We start from the raw sequence: 14,594 nt of genomic DNA, 5'->3' as shown, positions 1-14,594 counted from the left end.
TATAAAAATGTATCTACTCTTTTATCATATGAGTTAATTGCCTCTGCATTTGATTATTACTAGTTTTAGTAAAATCTTAAGACTTAAGCTGCAAAAGGCAGGTGTAGAGTCGCACAGAACCCACTCGCACTCCGGGTGCAGAAGATGCAAGTTGAAAAGGAGGGTCACACATTGCTGGTATCATCCACAAGAAACTTTATTGGAGGCTGCTCAGACAGAACATGGTTCTACCATGGTGTTCCGTCTGGACAGTCTCCAATGCACAGAGAAGTGCAAGATCTGGCAAAAAAGTTCTGTCCTCTGTTGCTGACTGTCGAGACAAGGTGGGGGCAGAGACGGCAGTGGTAGAGAAGCAGAAGAGGTGCGAGGGCCATATAAAAAAAATGGCCTGGGGCCTTGTGTGTGGTGCGTTTTTTTTTTTTTTTTTTTTTTTTTTTTTTTATGTACCTTTTTAGTCTCATTTGTTTGCTGTGCTTTTGCCAAAATCTTTGCAGAATACCTGATCCTAATAGTAGGTAAAATCGGCTCTGTTTTCCTTAATGTGGAATGGCAAAAGTTTTTTGGCGCCTTCTGGTGCTTAATCATCCGCTAAATGTTTAACCACTTAAGCCCCGGAAGATTTTACCCCCATTCCGACCAGGGGGTATTTTGCGATTCGGCACTGCGTGAATTTAACGCACAATTGCGCGGTCGTGCGACGCTGTACCTAAACGAATTTGACGTCCTTTTTTTCCCACAAACAGAGCTTTCTTTTGGTGGTATTTGATCACCTGTGCGATTTTTTGATCACGCGCTATAAACAAAAAAAGAGCGTCAATTTTGCAAAAATAACAATATTTTTCACATTTTTTTATATGAAATTCCCCCAAAAAAAAATGTAAAAATCAAAATTTTTAAAAATTTTCGGCCAATTTATTTTATGCTACCTATGTTTGGTAAAAAAAATCGCAAAAAGCGTATTTTGATTGGTTTGCGCAAAAGTTATCGCGTTTACTAACAAAGGGAAAGATTTTTGTCATTTTTGTTGTTTTTTTTTTTAACGCGTAATGGCGGCGATCTGCGATTTTTTTTGCGGTACTGCGACATTGCGGCGGACAGATCGGACCCTTGACTGACATTTTTGACACTTTTGGGGTTACCAGTGACATTTCTACAGTAATCAGTGCTATACATATGCACTGTTACTGTAAAAATACACTGGTAGTGAAGGGGTTAACTTTATTTGGAAGGGAGGGGCTGTGTGTGTCCCTAGGGGCGTGGTTTCTACTGTGATTGGCTGTGGCTCTAGCTGTAAGGACACTGATCAACGGATCTACATACCAGATCCGTTTTATCAGTGTCTTTGCAGCGAGGAGAATGACAGGCAGTTTGTTTACACAAGCTGCCTGACATTCTCCCTCTCCCCCGCCGATCGCCGAGTGACCGGCGGACATCGGGTCCGCTGGTCACACGCGCGGGGGGGTCCGTGACCACGCGGGAGCGGGAGCGCGCCCCGGGGGGCGCGCGCTCGCTCCCTAGACCCTCACAAGCAAACAACGTAGCCCTACGTTAGTTTGCCTGTGAGGGGCTGACCGCCGACGTAGATAGTCGTGCGGCGGTCGGCAAGTGGTTAAGCTCATCTGAAATTAATGTAAATGGTATACGAATAGAACTATCTTAATCTTACAGTACAAGACACAGGCAAAATATTTATAGACTCTAGGTTTTAGACCCCATGCACGCTTACAAATGGGGCTGTGTGTGCTTACATGTGGGAACCAGAGTCAGGGGTTCCCCGCTATTAGCTGTGAGAGGAAACCCATTGAAAGCAATGGAAACCTGACAGCTCAAGCAGCCAATCTCATCCACTCTCATATAATTGCTAATGGAGCGATTACATGCTAACAATTGGACCTGGACACAGAAGTCTGCTTCAAGGGCAGATCATTTGCAGGTAATTCCTCCATGAGCTCTCAAAAACACATCTTTTTGAGACTTGGAACAAGCATGCTCCTTCTCTCGACCTACCCATGTTCCTGTCCATCCTAGAACAAGAATTCCCTAACTTGGTGAAATTGCAGCCTAGTTTTAGCCATAGAGAAGTTTTTCCTTCCTTATTACTCCCTTGAAAGTTGTAAGATACCTACCTTTCAAGGTGGTAAGGAGTTTAGTCCCTCACTGTCCAGGGAACATGGTCACCCAAGGAAGTCAAGATCCTAATTAACATCCTGAACTGCCACGGCACAGCTTTGGCCTAAAACAACCACCAAGAGTCACGCAGCCTTGAAGTAACAAAGCCAGATAATCTCATGGACGAAAATGCTCTACCCAGCATTTTTCTGCGATCCAAATCCCAGAAGTGGACAACTGAAAAGCGGACTGCCTCAGCTACCACCTCCTGGATTAGGAGTAATGGGCCCTTGACCACAATCTGAAATGGGGGGGGGGGGACAACCAAGTATCCTAATACAGTAATAAACCCACCAAAGACATCAATGGATAGTCAACCCCAGAAGACAGATTTTAAAACCAGTCCCCTAAAAATCTTCAAAGGTAAACTAAAAAACTGTAGGACCTCTGAATGATGGCCACCAAGGGTGTGTTCCCTGTAGCAGTGGAAATATGGCCTTCAAGGCTCAGCAAAACCTTAAGAGGGCAAAAAGGCACAGATGGAACTTAGAAGTCAGCATGGCCCATGATGACACCAAGAGTAGATGGAAATGGAGAAACTACAAAGAGGGTGTATAGTAAGTATGCATAGATTAGTGTGTATAAATAGTTGTATACTAAATAATGAAAAAGGTGTGAAAAGAGTGAAGTAAAAAGTTATCACTTTATATGACATGTATACTCTTTTCTCTATCGCTCATTGACAGACGTAGTCTTCTTGATTCTCAAGAGCTGGGTTATGTTGTCTCCGCAGGAGTAGGACTAGGCAGAAAGACAAAACGTTCTGGCTCCACCTTAGGGGCAGTCCCTGAGGGTATATCCTCCCTCTCTCTGCTACAGGGAATCAGTTTTTTTCTGTCTAGTACTGCCAAGACTTCTTCGCAGGATAGAGGAGGAAGGAATTCCAGTAATCCTGGCAGCTCCGGACTGGCCTCGTCGAGCTTGTTACGCCGACTTGGTCAGACTGATGGCGGACGTCCCGTGGAGACTTCCTCTCAGGGAGGATCTACTGTCTCAGGGACCGATCTTCCATCCTGCTTTACGATCGCTGGTTTTAAACGGCCTGGTTATTGAGACCCAGGTGCTGAAGGACAAGGGATTGTCAGCTTCAGTTATTCCTACTCTAGTTAAAACAAGGAAAGCGACTTCCAGAAAGATTATCATCGTACATGGAAGTCTTATATTGTGTGATGTGAATCCCTTGGGTTCCATCTACATCTTTATTCGGTAGTCCGAATATTGGCTTTCTGCAACAGGGAGTTGAGCAGAAGCTGGCCTTGAGTGTTATCAAGGGTCTGGTTTCAGCATTTGCTATCTTCTTTCAGAAGCTTTTGTCTACTCATTCCTTGGTGCGGAATTTCATCCAGGGGGTGCGACACCTGGCTCTGCCAGTGCACGCGCCGTTACCATCCTGGGATCTTAATTTGGTGCTGTCGGTTCTTCAGACACCTCCCTTTGAAAATATCAGGGAGATTCCCTTGCTTACTTTATCCCAGAAGGTGGTCTTCTTGGTGGCTATCACTTCTGCACGCAGGGTGTCAGAACTGGCTGCATTATCCTGTTGTTCCCCAGATCTGGTGGTTCATAGGGATAAGGTTGTTCTTCATCCGAATTCATCCTTCCTTCTAAGGTGATTTCAAAGTTTCATTGAATAAGGACAGTGTATTGTCCTTCCTATGTCCTTAGCCCAATCATCCTCGAGAATTTGCATGGCATTCCTTGGATGTAGTTCGGGCGATCAGGATATACTTGAATACTACGGATTCAATTTGTAAGACGGATTCACTGTTTGTGATCACGGATGGCCCTAGAAGGGGTTGCCTATTCTGCTGCGACCATCTTTAGATGGATCAGACAGACGGTGGTATAGGCTTATTTTATTTAAGGGTCGGGATCCCCCGTTCCCTGTTAAGGCGCATTCTACTCGGGCGCTTAGAGTTTCCTGGACCTTCCGCCATCAGGCGTCAGTGGTTCAGGTTTTCAAGGCGACTGTTTAGTCGGTTCATACCTTTACAATATTGTATAAGGTTTATGTGATGGCATCGTCAGATGCCTCTTCTGGCTGCAAGGTTCCTGCAGGCCACTGTTTGAGGAGACTGTTGGTCTACCTCGAGGATTTGTGGGGTAGGTCTCATCTGTTTTTCTCGATGAGTCCTTTGATACTTCTGGTTGGCTCCGGTTGGGCCTTCTAGATTGGATTTTGATTCTGTCAATCCCACCCCTCATTTTGTGGCACTGCTTCTGGATGTCCCAGCTCTTGAGAATCAAGAAGACTACGTCTGTCAATGAGCGATAGAGAAAAATGGATTTTTGTAAGATCTTACCGTAAAATCCTTTTCTCTTAAGCTCATTGACAGACGTAGTACCCGCCCCTCTATCATTGAGTTGGGTTGGGTTAAATTCTCTGTACTGCTTTAAAACAGAACTGATTCCCTGTAGCAGAGAGAGGGAGGATATACCCTCAGGGACTGCCCCTAAGGTGGAGCCAGAACGTTTTGTCTTTCTGCCTAGTCCTACTCCTGCGGAGACAACATAACCCAGCTCTTGAGAATCAAGAAGACTACGTCTGTCAATGAGCTTAAGAGAAAAGGATTTTACGGTAAGATCTTACAAAAATCCATTTATTATTATTGATAAAGAAGTGCATCACAATCTGTGCAACAGAATATAGTCTTATAGACCAAAAGTAAAAACCCACTGAAATAAAGGTTGCTGGCTGAGATGGGAAGAAAACAAGTGTAACAAAATTCAACTAGAAAACATACAATTTCCAGGGAAATTGTGTGAAGTGTTCTTGCAGTGTGTGGGAGTGGCAGCAGTTAAGAAATTGTGAATACTATCAGGACTATGGCTTAGCCGTGGACATTTTTAGTGGCAGCAGGGATAGCTGAACGTTTTGATATATAAGATTTGTGTAGGTGGCAGTTTAGAAATAATGTCCTGATTTTTCAGCTCACACTCTAGCTTTTGCCACTCTGCTGGCTGCTCACACACCTGGGTTCCTATGGCAACTCACTCTACAGCAAGGGCAGAGAAGAGCGGTTAAAAACAAACTGCTCCAACTTGCTCACTTCACTGGCGGTTGCCATCTTAAAACGGTTGTAGTTTTGTAAATCCTACAGTGAAAGCTTTATATTGTGAGAATCACAAGACCCAGACCTACATTTAGATGCATAGAATGTCTCTGAAATATTAAAAATGAAGGCACAGTCAGTTTAGAAATTGCCCTTCAAATTTGAGGTGGCTAGAGTGGAGTTTCAATGAATGTCAATGGGTGGCGCGAGTTACAAACAAATGGTCATATTGTAAAAACTATCAGGACTATGGCTTAGCCGTGGACATTTTTAGTGGCAGCAGGGATAGTTGAATGTTTTGATATAATATTTGTGTAGTGAGTTTGAAAATGAGGGAGTGGTGGCAGTTTAGAAATCGTGTCCTGATTTTTTCGCTCCCACTCTAGCTTTTGTCAGCTCCCATTCTAGTTTTGAACATTCCGCCATGCATTCCTATGAGACCAATTTCGCCACAAAAACGCAGATATTTTGTGAACCATTCGGCAAAATGTTCCACAAAGTAATAGCACACCAATCAGGAACAATCCGCACGTTTCGGTATATTACTGTCTATGTTGTGTAAAAACTGTGGGAGGAGTTAGGGTGGTAAATTTGCCTATATTAGAATATATATATATGTGAGATAACAGTAAGTGGTCTTGCCATGCAAGGACACTTAATTAGGAGGTTTCAAGTGTACACCGCCACCCAAATAAACATAAATGATCAAAAAGTATCATGTATAGTTTAAAACTCCCTTTGCTAAAAGACAAAGCTATACACACTGATCTTAAGCCCCCTTGCAGCACCCTGTGCTTCCTTGGCATCTCAAGTTGTTTCTGTCTGCCCTGCAGTAACCACCCTTTGAAACCATCAGGGATATTCCCCTAGATAATCTCTCCTGTAAAGAGGCCTTTTGGTTGCTCTCGTGTCTGTCAGAAATTAATTAACGGCTGTCTTGTAAGCAGACGTTGCGTATCCTTCCCAATGACAAAGTAATCTTGCGCCCAAGACCATCCTTTCTTCTTAAGGTGGTATCGGCTTTTTGTAAGGTTCTACTTGTTCCCCTCTCTATTCATACCTTTTCAAAATACTACCAGGTGGACTTACTGTACAAAAAAGCTAAGAGGAATTTTAACTTGCCTGTAAAACAAGACATGGGCCACTCTCCCTTACATTCCCTAGTTATGCTGCATTGCTTGTTACAAAACTGAGGACGTGCGGAGTGTGGTAGAGTTTTATGGGAGGCACCCAGTGGGCATGTTTTTAAAAATTTTCAAGGAATTTTATTGCTATATGCACAAAATGTACAATATACAGATACATGAAACATATAGCAGAATACATAAATGTCAATACACGGTAACCATTCCGTACTGATCTCATTAGATGCCGACGTTGTACATACAGCATTTTTTGTTTGTTTTTGTAAGCAAGAAAGGAAAAAAAACTATACAGAACTATCCAGAAAGTCTTTAAAAATGTTGTTAGTAACCAAACATGATGGTGCCAGCCTTTAACCCAGGGTCTCTTAATGCTTTGCCTGTGTCTTGTATTCTATTCCAAGATATGGAATTCACAGGCAAGTCAAAATTCATATTTTTTTGGGGGGAGCAGACGATTAGTAATCCATAGTTTGTATGTCTGTATGTATGTCTTTTTATGTGTTCGGGCACTTTCAAACTACACCTTTTATTATGAAAAATGCAAGTAATTCACAAAGTGTGCGTTTCGTGTCTGTGATTAATTCCATGTCTACTAAGGTACATTTATAAACGTTCTGGTATATAAGGGGTTAAAGCAAGTTCACAGCTTCTCCTGCAGCCATGAGCATGGTATTTATTTTTAGAGCCCCTGAAAGGCTTTCAGGTAAAAGTACTCCAAGCGTCTCTAGAACCACCCAATCACTTTTATGGTGCTTTGAAGGTGCATAATGGTTCCTTGGCTCTTCCATTCCTCCAGGAAGCCTGAGATTGTAGTAAAGTACTGCCACAGGCACAACAGAATGTTATCAGGGAACATCCTATCCCCCTGAGACTAATGAGCCTGGAAGCCTTGTGCATTGTCACTTCCGTGTTCAGAGCAGTCGTTTCCAAGCTGCTGTAGTTGGGGTAGCTGCTGATAAAGCCTGATATGCGCTTGATTAGTGGCAAGGGAGAGACCCCCTGATGTCTTCATAAAGAGATCCTTTTTCCTGCACATGGTTTTACATAGAGCTCGTTAGCCTCCTTTTAATGGCAATAAAGCAAACAAAGTGTTTTAAAAATAAATTTAAAAGCATATTAGTACACACAGTGCAAACGCACAGCGTAAGCATAAATAGTGCCACACTTTAGGTATTGCGGTGTCAGAGTGAGAGCAATAATTCTAGGGCAATAATTTACAGTTAACTAAACTGATAACCTGTAAAGGACTTTAAAGCATTGCGTGTGGAGAATTTTGGGTGCCATAGCTTTTCGTGACTTCACGGGCACACACACTATTTTAGGCTCCGTTCACATCTAGGCGTTTTTGGGCGATTTTCTGCTCTAAACTCCCAACAAGACAAATCCCATTAATTTCAATGGCTTCTGTTCACATCTGAGTGTTCTGTCGCCTTAAACAAAACGCCGCCGCTCAAAAAAGTACATGAGCTTCTTTTTTGGCATATTACAGGCGTTTTTATTTTTTTTTCATTGGTCACTTGTCAACCTACAATTGCCTTGAAAAAACGCCCAAAAAACGTCTTTAAAACACCTGTAAAAATAGCAACACCTAGATGTAAACGTAGCCCTAATGCTTGACATGTTTATCTATTTACTTGACGCAACCCCATTTTTTATATTTTATCAAAAAATTGGGTATGTAATTGTGTTTGCATGAAATTAATTTTAGTGTTTGGTTTTTTTTTTTTTTTTTTCTGAAAGTATGCATTTGATAAATGATGAAAAAATGAGGCCTAAGAGTTATGGTTCTGGATCATAATTCACTAACAACTCTAAACTGATAAACCTGTAAAGATTTCTAAAGCATCACCTATGGACAGTTTTAGATATTGTAGTTAGTCACCATTTCGCAGCCATGCGCAATAATAAATCTTGACACACTTGCTATTGCTGTACTTGATGCATATTTATATTTTACCAAAACATTGGGTAATTTTGTGTGCACTATAATTTTTTCTCATTCGTTCGTTGACGGACACAGCTCCTAATAACCATTGGGTTATACTGCCCCCTACAGGAGTAGGACACTAGGCAGAAAAGAATTCTGGCTACACCCATGGGCACTCCCAGAGGGTATACTCCCTCTTTCTGCTATAGCCACTCTGCCTAGTCAGGACCTATTTCCTTGCTGGGATCTTTAGTCCTGGCAAGATTTTTCTTGGATAAAAAAAAATTTTCTCCTGCATTTTCTTCCTGTGAGATGTACAATCAATTGCCGAACTGGGCTACGGGCTGGATAATCTAGATCTAGTGGTTACCCCAGTCTAGCCAGGCCAGCGAGTGGGTGCAAACCTCAGCTCCGCGCTAGGTCGGCCGCTACATAGCCCCACTGGATAGGGGCTACCCTGCGAGTTAAACGCCTCCTGGCTGACAGCCCCCCATTTTGATGGAGAGGGGTCCTGTCTGGAGCGGTGCCCGCCTGTTTGATGGTATGGTGAGGAGTAACTGTAGGTGCCCTTTGGCACTCGCAAGCCATCCAAAGCGGCAAAGGCGTTTCCTTTTCTTGCTTATTTTGACAGAATTGTCGCTAAAGTGCTCCATTAGGCGTTACCCCTATGAGGAGTCCCTTCTTAAGAAGTGGACTGTGCCACCGGTGGTGGACCCTCAGGTTTCCAGATTAAACAAGACAACCATGATTCCGGTTGAAGAGTCCTGGCCTTTAAGGATTCGGCTGACCGGAAGGCGGAGGCTGTGGCCCGCACTATGTACACTCTGGCTGATTCGGCAATGAGGCCGGTATTCACAGTGCCCTAGTGGGAGGTGGAAGAGTACTTTTTCTTCCGCAGGCTACTGAGGGCAAGGAACCTCAATGTAGATGTGGGCCTTCTTTCTCAGCTCATGTTTTTTTCGTCCCTCAGGGTCGGCTGACAAGGGCTCGAAGCCTTTCAGGGCCTCTTCTAGAGGATTCAAACAAACCTGGTCTGGCAAGCCAAGATCGGGCTTCTCCAGACCCGAGAACAAGGTTCCATGTTGCGCCTGTCCCCAGACCCCTTACAAGGCCTGTTTGGGGTGGTACAAGACCTGTTCCTTCAAGGGATGATTGTCCCGGTTCCGACCTCGGAAGGTTTTCAGGGTTTTTACTCAAACTAGTTCACAGTTCCCAGGAAGGAAGGCAAAGTGCATCCAATCCTGGACCTCAAGGGGATAAACTGCTTTATGTGGGTACGGAAGTTCAGAATGGAGTCCATTTGCATGATGGTGACATCCCTGCGTCTCCTCGATCGATATCAAGGATGCCTACCTTCACATTCCAATATGTGCCAGTCACCAGCATTTTCTCCTCTTTGCTGGGGGAAAGGAGCATTATTCGTTTGTGGCATTACCCTTTGGTCTCGCATCTGCTCCTCAGGTTTTCACAAAAAGTTTGCCCCGGTGCTAGCTTTGCTACGCCAACAGAGGATTGCGGTACTGGGCTAATTGGACGACCTCCTTCTGCAAGCAGATTCTCCCTCTGCTCTGGTGGAGAACCCGGAGATCACAATACAAACTGCGGGAGTTTGCCTGGATTCTGAATTTTCAGAAGTCTGCTCTGGTTCCATCCACAAAGCTGGACTATCTGGGCCTGACTCTGGACTCAGTCACAAAATTAAATCCGGTGCTTACCAATAGATGAAGAGTGCCTGACTGATCCTGAGCTGCTGTAGAAAAAAACCCTTGGGAAGGGGGCAACAGAAGAAAGCTACACAAGTAGAAAGAAAAAGCGCTCACAGGAGCAGGCTACCAGGATCTGGTAGCCTGCTCCTGTGAGCGCTTTCTCTCTACTTGTGTGGCTTGACTCTGGACTCAGCCTTAGCCAAAGTGCGCCTTCCTCTGGACAAACTTCATAAATTGCTTGCTGCAATTCACCTCCTGCTCCCCAACAAATGGTCATCCCTCCCGACTTGCATGCGAGTGCTGGGCCCGATGGTGTCTACCTTTCTTGAGGCGGTTCCATACGAGGTTCCTGCAAAGGGAAATTCTGACCAAATGGGACAAGTCTCAGCAGTCTCTGGACAACCAGATCCGGCAGTCGGGGCGCAAAGGTGTCCCTGATATGGTGACTTCGTGCTTCCGCTACAAAATTCCTTCCTCCCTTTGTATTGGACAATGGTCACCACGGATGCCTGTCTGGCTGGCGAGGCATCCTTGGCAAGCATTCTGCTCAGGGCATCTGGAAGCTGGAAGAGTCCAGACTCCCAATCAATGTCTTCTAACTCCGAGTGGTCAAAATGTGTCTGGATCATTGGACAGTTCATCTTCAGGGTTGTTCAGTGCGTATTCAATCGGACAATGCTGTGGCTTATGTCAATCACCAAGGGGGCACAAGAAGTGTCCTGGCAGCTCTGGAGGTAGCAGGCATTCCAAGGTGGGCAGAACGGTTAATTCCAGCCCTCTCCGCCGTACACATTCCTAGGGTGGGAAACTGGCAGGCAGATTACCTCAGTCGGCAGGCATTGGACAACGGGGAGTGTTCCCTTCATCTGGAGGCATTTCATCAGCTGTCTTTCTGGTGTGGCACCCCCAAGGTGGATCTGTTGGCGTCTCGGCTCAACAGAAAGGTGCCGAGGTTTGTGGCTCGGTCAAGGGATCCTCTGCTGGATGCCACAGATGCCTTGGTGACCCCATGGGGGGGGGGGGGGGTCATATCTTCTGATTTACACCTTCCCTCCTCTCAAGCTTCTGCCAAGCCTTCTACATCATCTGAGACTCCGGACTGGCCTCACCGGGCTTGGTACGCCGATCTGATGCGGTTGGCGACCGACGTTCCTTGGCTGCGTCCTCTGAGAGGATCTGCTATCCCAAGGACTGATCTTCCATTCTGCTAAACATCAAACGGAAATTGCCTTGCATGCTTTGGATGTGGTCCGGGCAATTAGGGTGTACCTGGCAGCTAATGAGTCTTTCAAGAAGTCACTCTTTGTGCTCACGGATGGACCTCAAAGGGTTGTTCACTTTCCGTGCGACCATTTCCAGATGGATCAGACAGACAGTTCAGGCCTATTCCATCAGGGGTCAGGTTCCTCCTTTCCCTGTCAAGGCGAACTCTACTAAAGCGCTTGGTGCCTCCTGAGCTTTCCGTCCTCAGGTGTCAGTGACGCAGGTTTACAAGGCGGCCACCTAGTCATCGGTGCACACGTTTTACAAAGTGTTATTAAGCGGATTTCCTTTATTTGGCCACAAGGCTGCTGTTTAAGAGGCCCTGATCCTCTTTGAGGTTGTGTTTTTTTTTTTTTTGTTTGTTTTTTTTTCCCAGATGGACTTCAGTTGTATAGTTGCTCTGCTCTGCTTTCAGAGAATATATATTGTTGGGGGGTTTGAAGTAACTTTCTAGTTAAAAATGATTTTAACATTCATTATTGCCCTAGACAACTAGTGGTCCAATAGGGCTTATGAAACTAAGCAGCATTTTTTTCCTGCCAGAATTTGCCAAAAAAAAAAATTTCCTCTACATTTACGGTATGTATGCACGTAATGACGTTTGCACGTAAATACATTCTACTGGTCAGAATATGCATTTTTTTCTGGCCACTGGAATAAATTTACACACATACGTGCACGTTTAGTTCTGTTTACTTGCATACGGACTGACTGATATAATATTTTTTCTGCTCAAAAGCTCCTTCCAGAATGTATGTCTTTGGGGGGTTTTTTGTGCCTGTAAAGGCTCCTCCTTAGATGCATGGCCATATAGGCTAACCTAGAGGTGTTTTTGCAGGCATAAAAATGGCTGAATGCCTGTATAAGCTCCGTGTACAATTACCCCTTATGTGTTTGTAGGATTTGTGCAGCAGTAAACTGTTAGCAGTTCTTTAAACTTTGGTAAAAATCATACTGCTGAGACATCTATTTTGTTTATGCTGATATTTTTCCAATTTTCTGACGGGTTTTCAAGTAATGCCTAATAAAGGTTCTGTTCCTATTCTTTCTGTTGTAGGATAAGAAGTCTGTGGAAAGCACTTGCCTATGTTTTGCACGTCTGGTAGATAACTTCCAGCATGAAGAGGTAATGATATCAAGGAAGTAACACTTCATTGCTGCTTTCTTTCTTCATCAAATAAATACTACCATCCTACCTATAACTAACTATTTAATGCTGAATGATCGGCTAATGCTCATAGTCCCTGCTATCCGCTGCAAGGATTTTGTTCCCTTTTTTTTCATTGTTACATTACATGGTATGCACTGCAGAATTAGACCTCTTGCACACGGTACTAATGTTTGAGCATCTGCTTTATTTGGATGTAATTTCAGGCATTTGTTTTGCGCATATTGGCACATATTTATGCACGTTCACGCATCTGTGTGTACAATATCTTCCTAGGGCAAATTCATTCACATTTATGCTTATATGCGCACATTTGTGCGTATTGGTGCAAAATACTGACTATGAATGCAGATATTTCCATCTAATTTTTACTGAAGAATACACAGCACTTGTTTACGCACCTGTTTGTACAGGCACATTGTAAACATTGGGCTGCATTTTAGATCAGTAAAACAAAACACTGTACTGAGCTTTTTTTAGTGCAGTGTGCAAGAGGCCTTATTAGTTACAGCAGATTTTTTCACATGCAAAAAAAAGTGGGTGATTTCCAGGAAAGTTTGCTGCCTTATACATTGAAATATCATTAAAGCATTTATGAGACTCTACTACTGTTTCCTGCCATCCAGAATCTGCTCCAGCAAGTGGCTTCCAGAGATCTGCTCACCAACATCCAGCAGCTTCTAGTAGTAACGCCTCCAATCCTGAGCTCGGGCATGTTCATCATGGTGGTCCGAATGTTCTCTTTGATGTGTTCCAACTGCCCCACGCTGGCCGTGCAGCTCATGAAGCAGAGTATGTTTCTTTTGATCGCCATGCATTCTTGTATTTTTATTTATTTTTATACAACATGTATACATGGGGTATATTTTGATCAAATTTGTTCTGTGTTTTTAGTGGATGAAATCTTAAAGCCCAACTCCAGAAAAATAAAAAAAAAACTCCGCCCTTGCAGTAGGGCCACTCCAGGTCTAGGGGCAGAGGATTAAGGAGTTAACTGCCGCCTTCCTGTGTTCAACAGGCTCCCCAAAGCACTGCAAATGGTCCCCTGAATCTGCTCTGTAAGCTGCAGATGCTTCCAGTCACAAGCCAGCCTCCTCGGTGTACCATACAGGGCTATCGGTGCTCTATTGTACGCAATGATGCTGAGGCTCTACCCACAGACTGTAGCTTTTGGCTGAGGAGAGGAGTACTGGATCAAAGAATCTATACTGTATTGTTTGTTTTGAAACCCCCCCCCTAGACATAACGAGCGCAAAACTCCTGGAGTGGGGATATCACTGCAAGGGTGAATTTTTGTAAATTGTTTTCACTGGAGTTGGGCTTTAAAGCTGAAATTTAAAGGATCTTCATCCTTGTCCCCAGCTGCACCACAGCTTACCTGATGCTGGGTTGTCCTCAATTCAGATATTCACCAACCACGGATCCAGCATTATCCTGCTGAGATTATCTTCTCAGCAGCAGCTGCTTGTGTCCTACGCCGCCATCTTCACCTGTGACATCATTGGGAGACAAACTTGTTCAATTGCAGTCTTCCATTTATACCCCACCGGCCCGCTTTCTCCTCCCTTCTCCCCTCCCACACTTTGCTGAATTGAATGACGTACAGTGCTCCTGTTGACTCCTAGGCTATGCATGTACCGTATCCCAGAAGGTACCAGGGGCACTGTCATTCACCTAGGGGATCTCAGGAATGGCGAGGCAGGCCGAAAACTTTGCAAAGTGAAAAAGTAAGGCAACAACTATTTCAGTAGTAAGCGATCAAGGGGATGAAAGTTAATTTCAAGGGTGGAGATTCACTTTAATGCAGATTTAAAATACACACATGAATGCAGCTTACAGCAGAGTTCACAGCGAGAGAGGAAGAACACCACAAGGAGCCGATCACTTGTGTTGAAATGCTCATGTGGAGGGACCTGCTAATGGGAGGAAAGAGCAGAGTGACAGAGAGATGAGATAATCGGGATCATTGTTCAGTCACGTGCCGGGGAACTGTAAGTGTTGTAACTACAGAAGAAAAAAAAATCAGGTCTCCTCTCTGCTAGACATGAGTGTTGTGCCACAAAACACAGGACAAGATGGGCTGAAATACCAATTTATAGTGGGTATGTATTTCATCTGTGTATTTAGTTTGCCTGCAGTTGAGCTTTCATAAAGCTAATGCTA

The 14,594-nt window shown here is 44.2% G+C and overlaps 1 protein-coding gene across 12 annotated transcripts in view; it reads left to right on the top strand.

The window, feature by feature from the left end:
• The window catches only part of TRIP12 (thyroid hormone receptor interactor 12), a 288,722-nt gene that overhangs the window by 159,471 nt on the left and 114,657 nt on the right, over positions 1-14,594 (top strand). For all 12 annotated transcript variants that reach the window (XM_082249184.1, XM_082249183.1, XM_082249179.1 and 9 more), the window contains 2 exons: positions 12,321-12,389; positions 13,058-13,223. In XM_082249184.1, coding sequence (XP_082105310.1) covers positions 12,321-12,389; positions 13,058-13,223 — 235 coding nt within the window. The remainder of the gene's footprint in view (positions 1-12,320; positions 12,390-13,057; positions 13,224-14,594) is intronic.

Source organism: Pelophylax lessonae, assembly GCF_965119305.1.
Source record: "Pelophylax lessonae genome assembly, chromosome: 3".
Lineage (NCBI taxonomy): Eukaryota > Metazoa > Chordata > Amphibia > Anura > Ranidae > Pelophylax > Pelophylax lessonae.
This window is presented reverse-complemented; position numbering and strand designations above follow the sequence as displayed.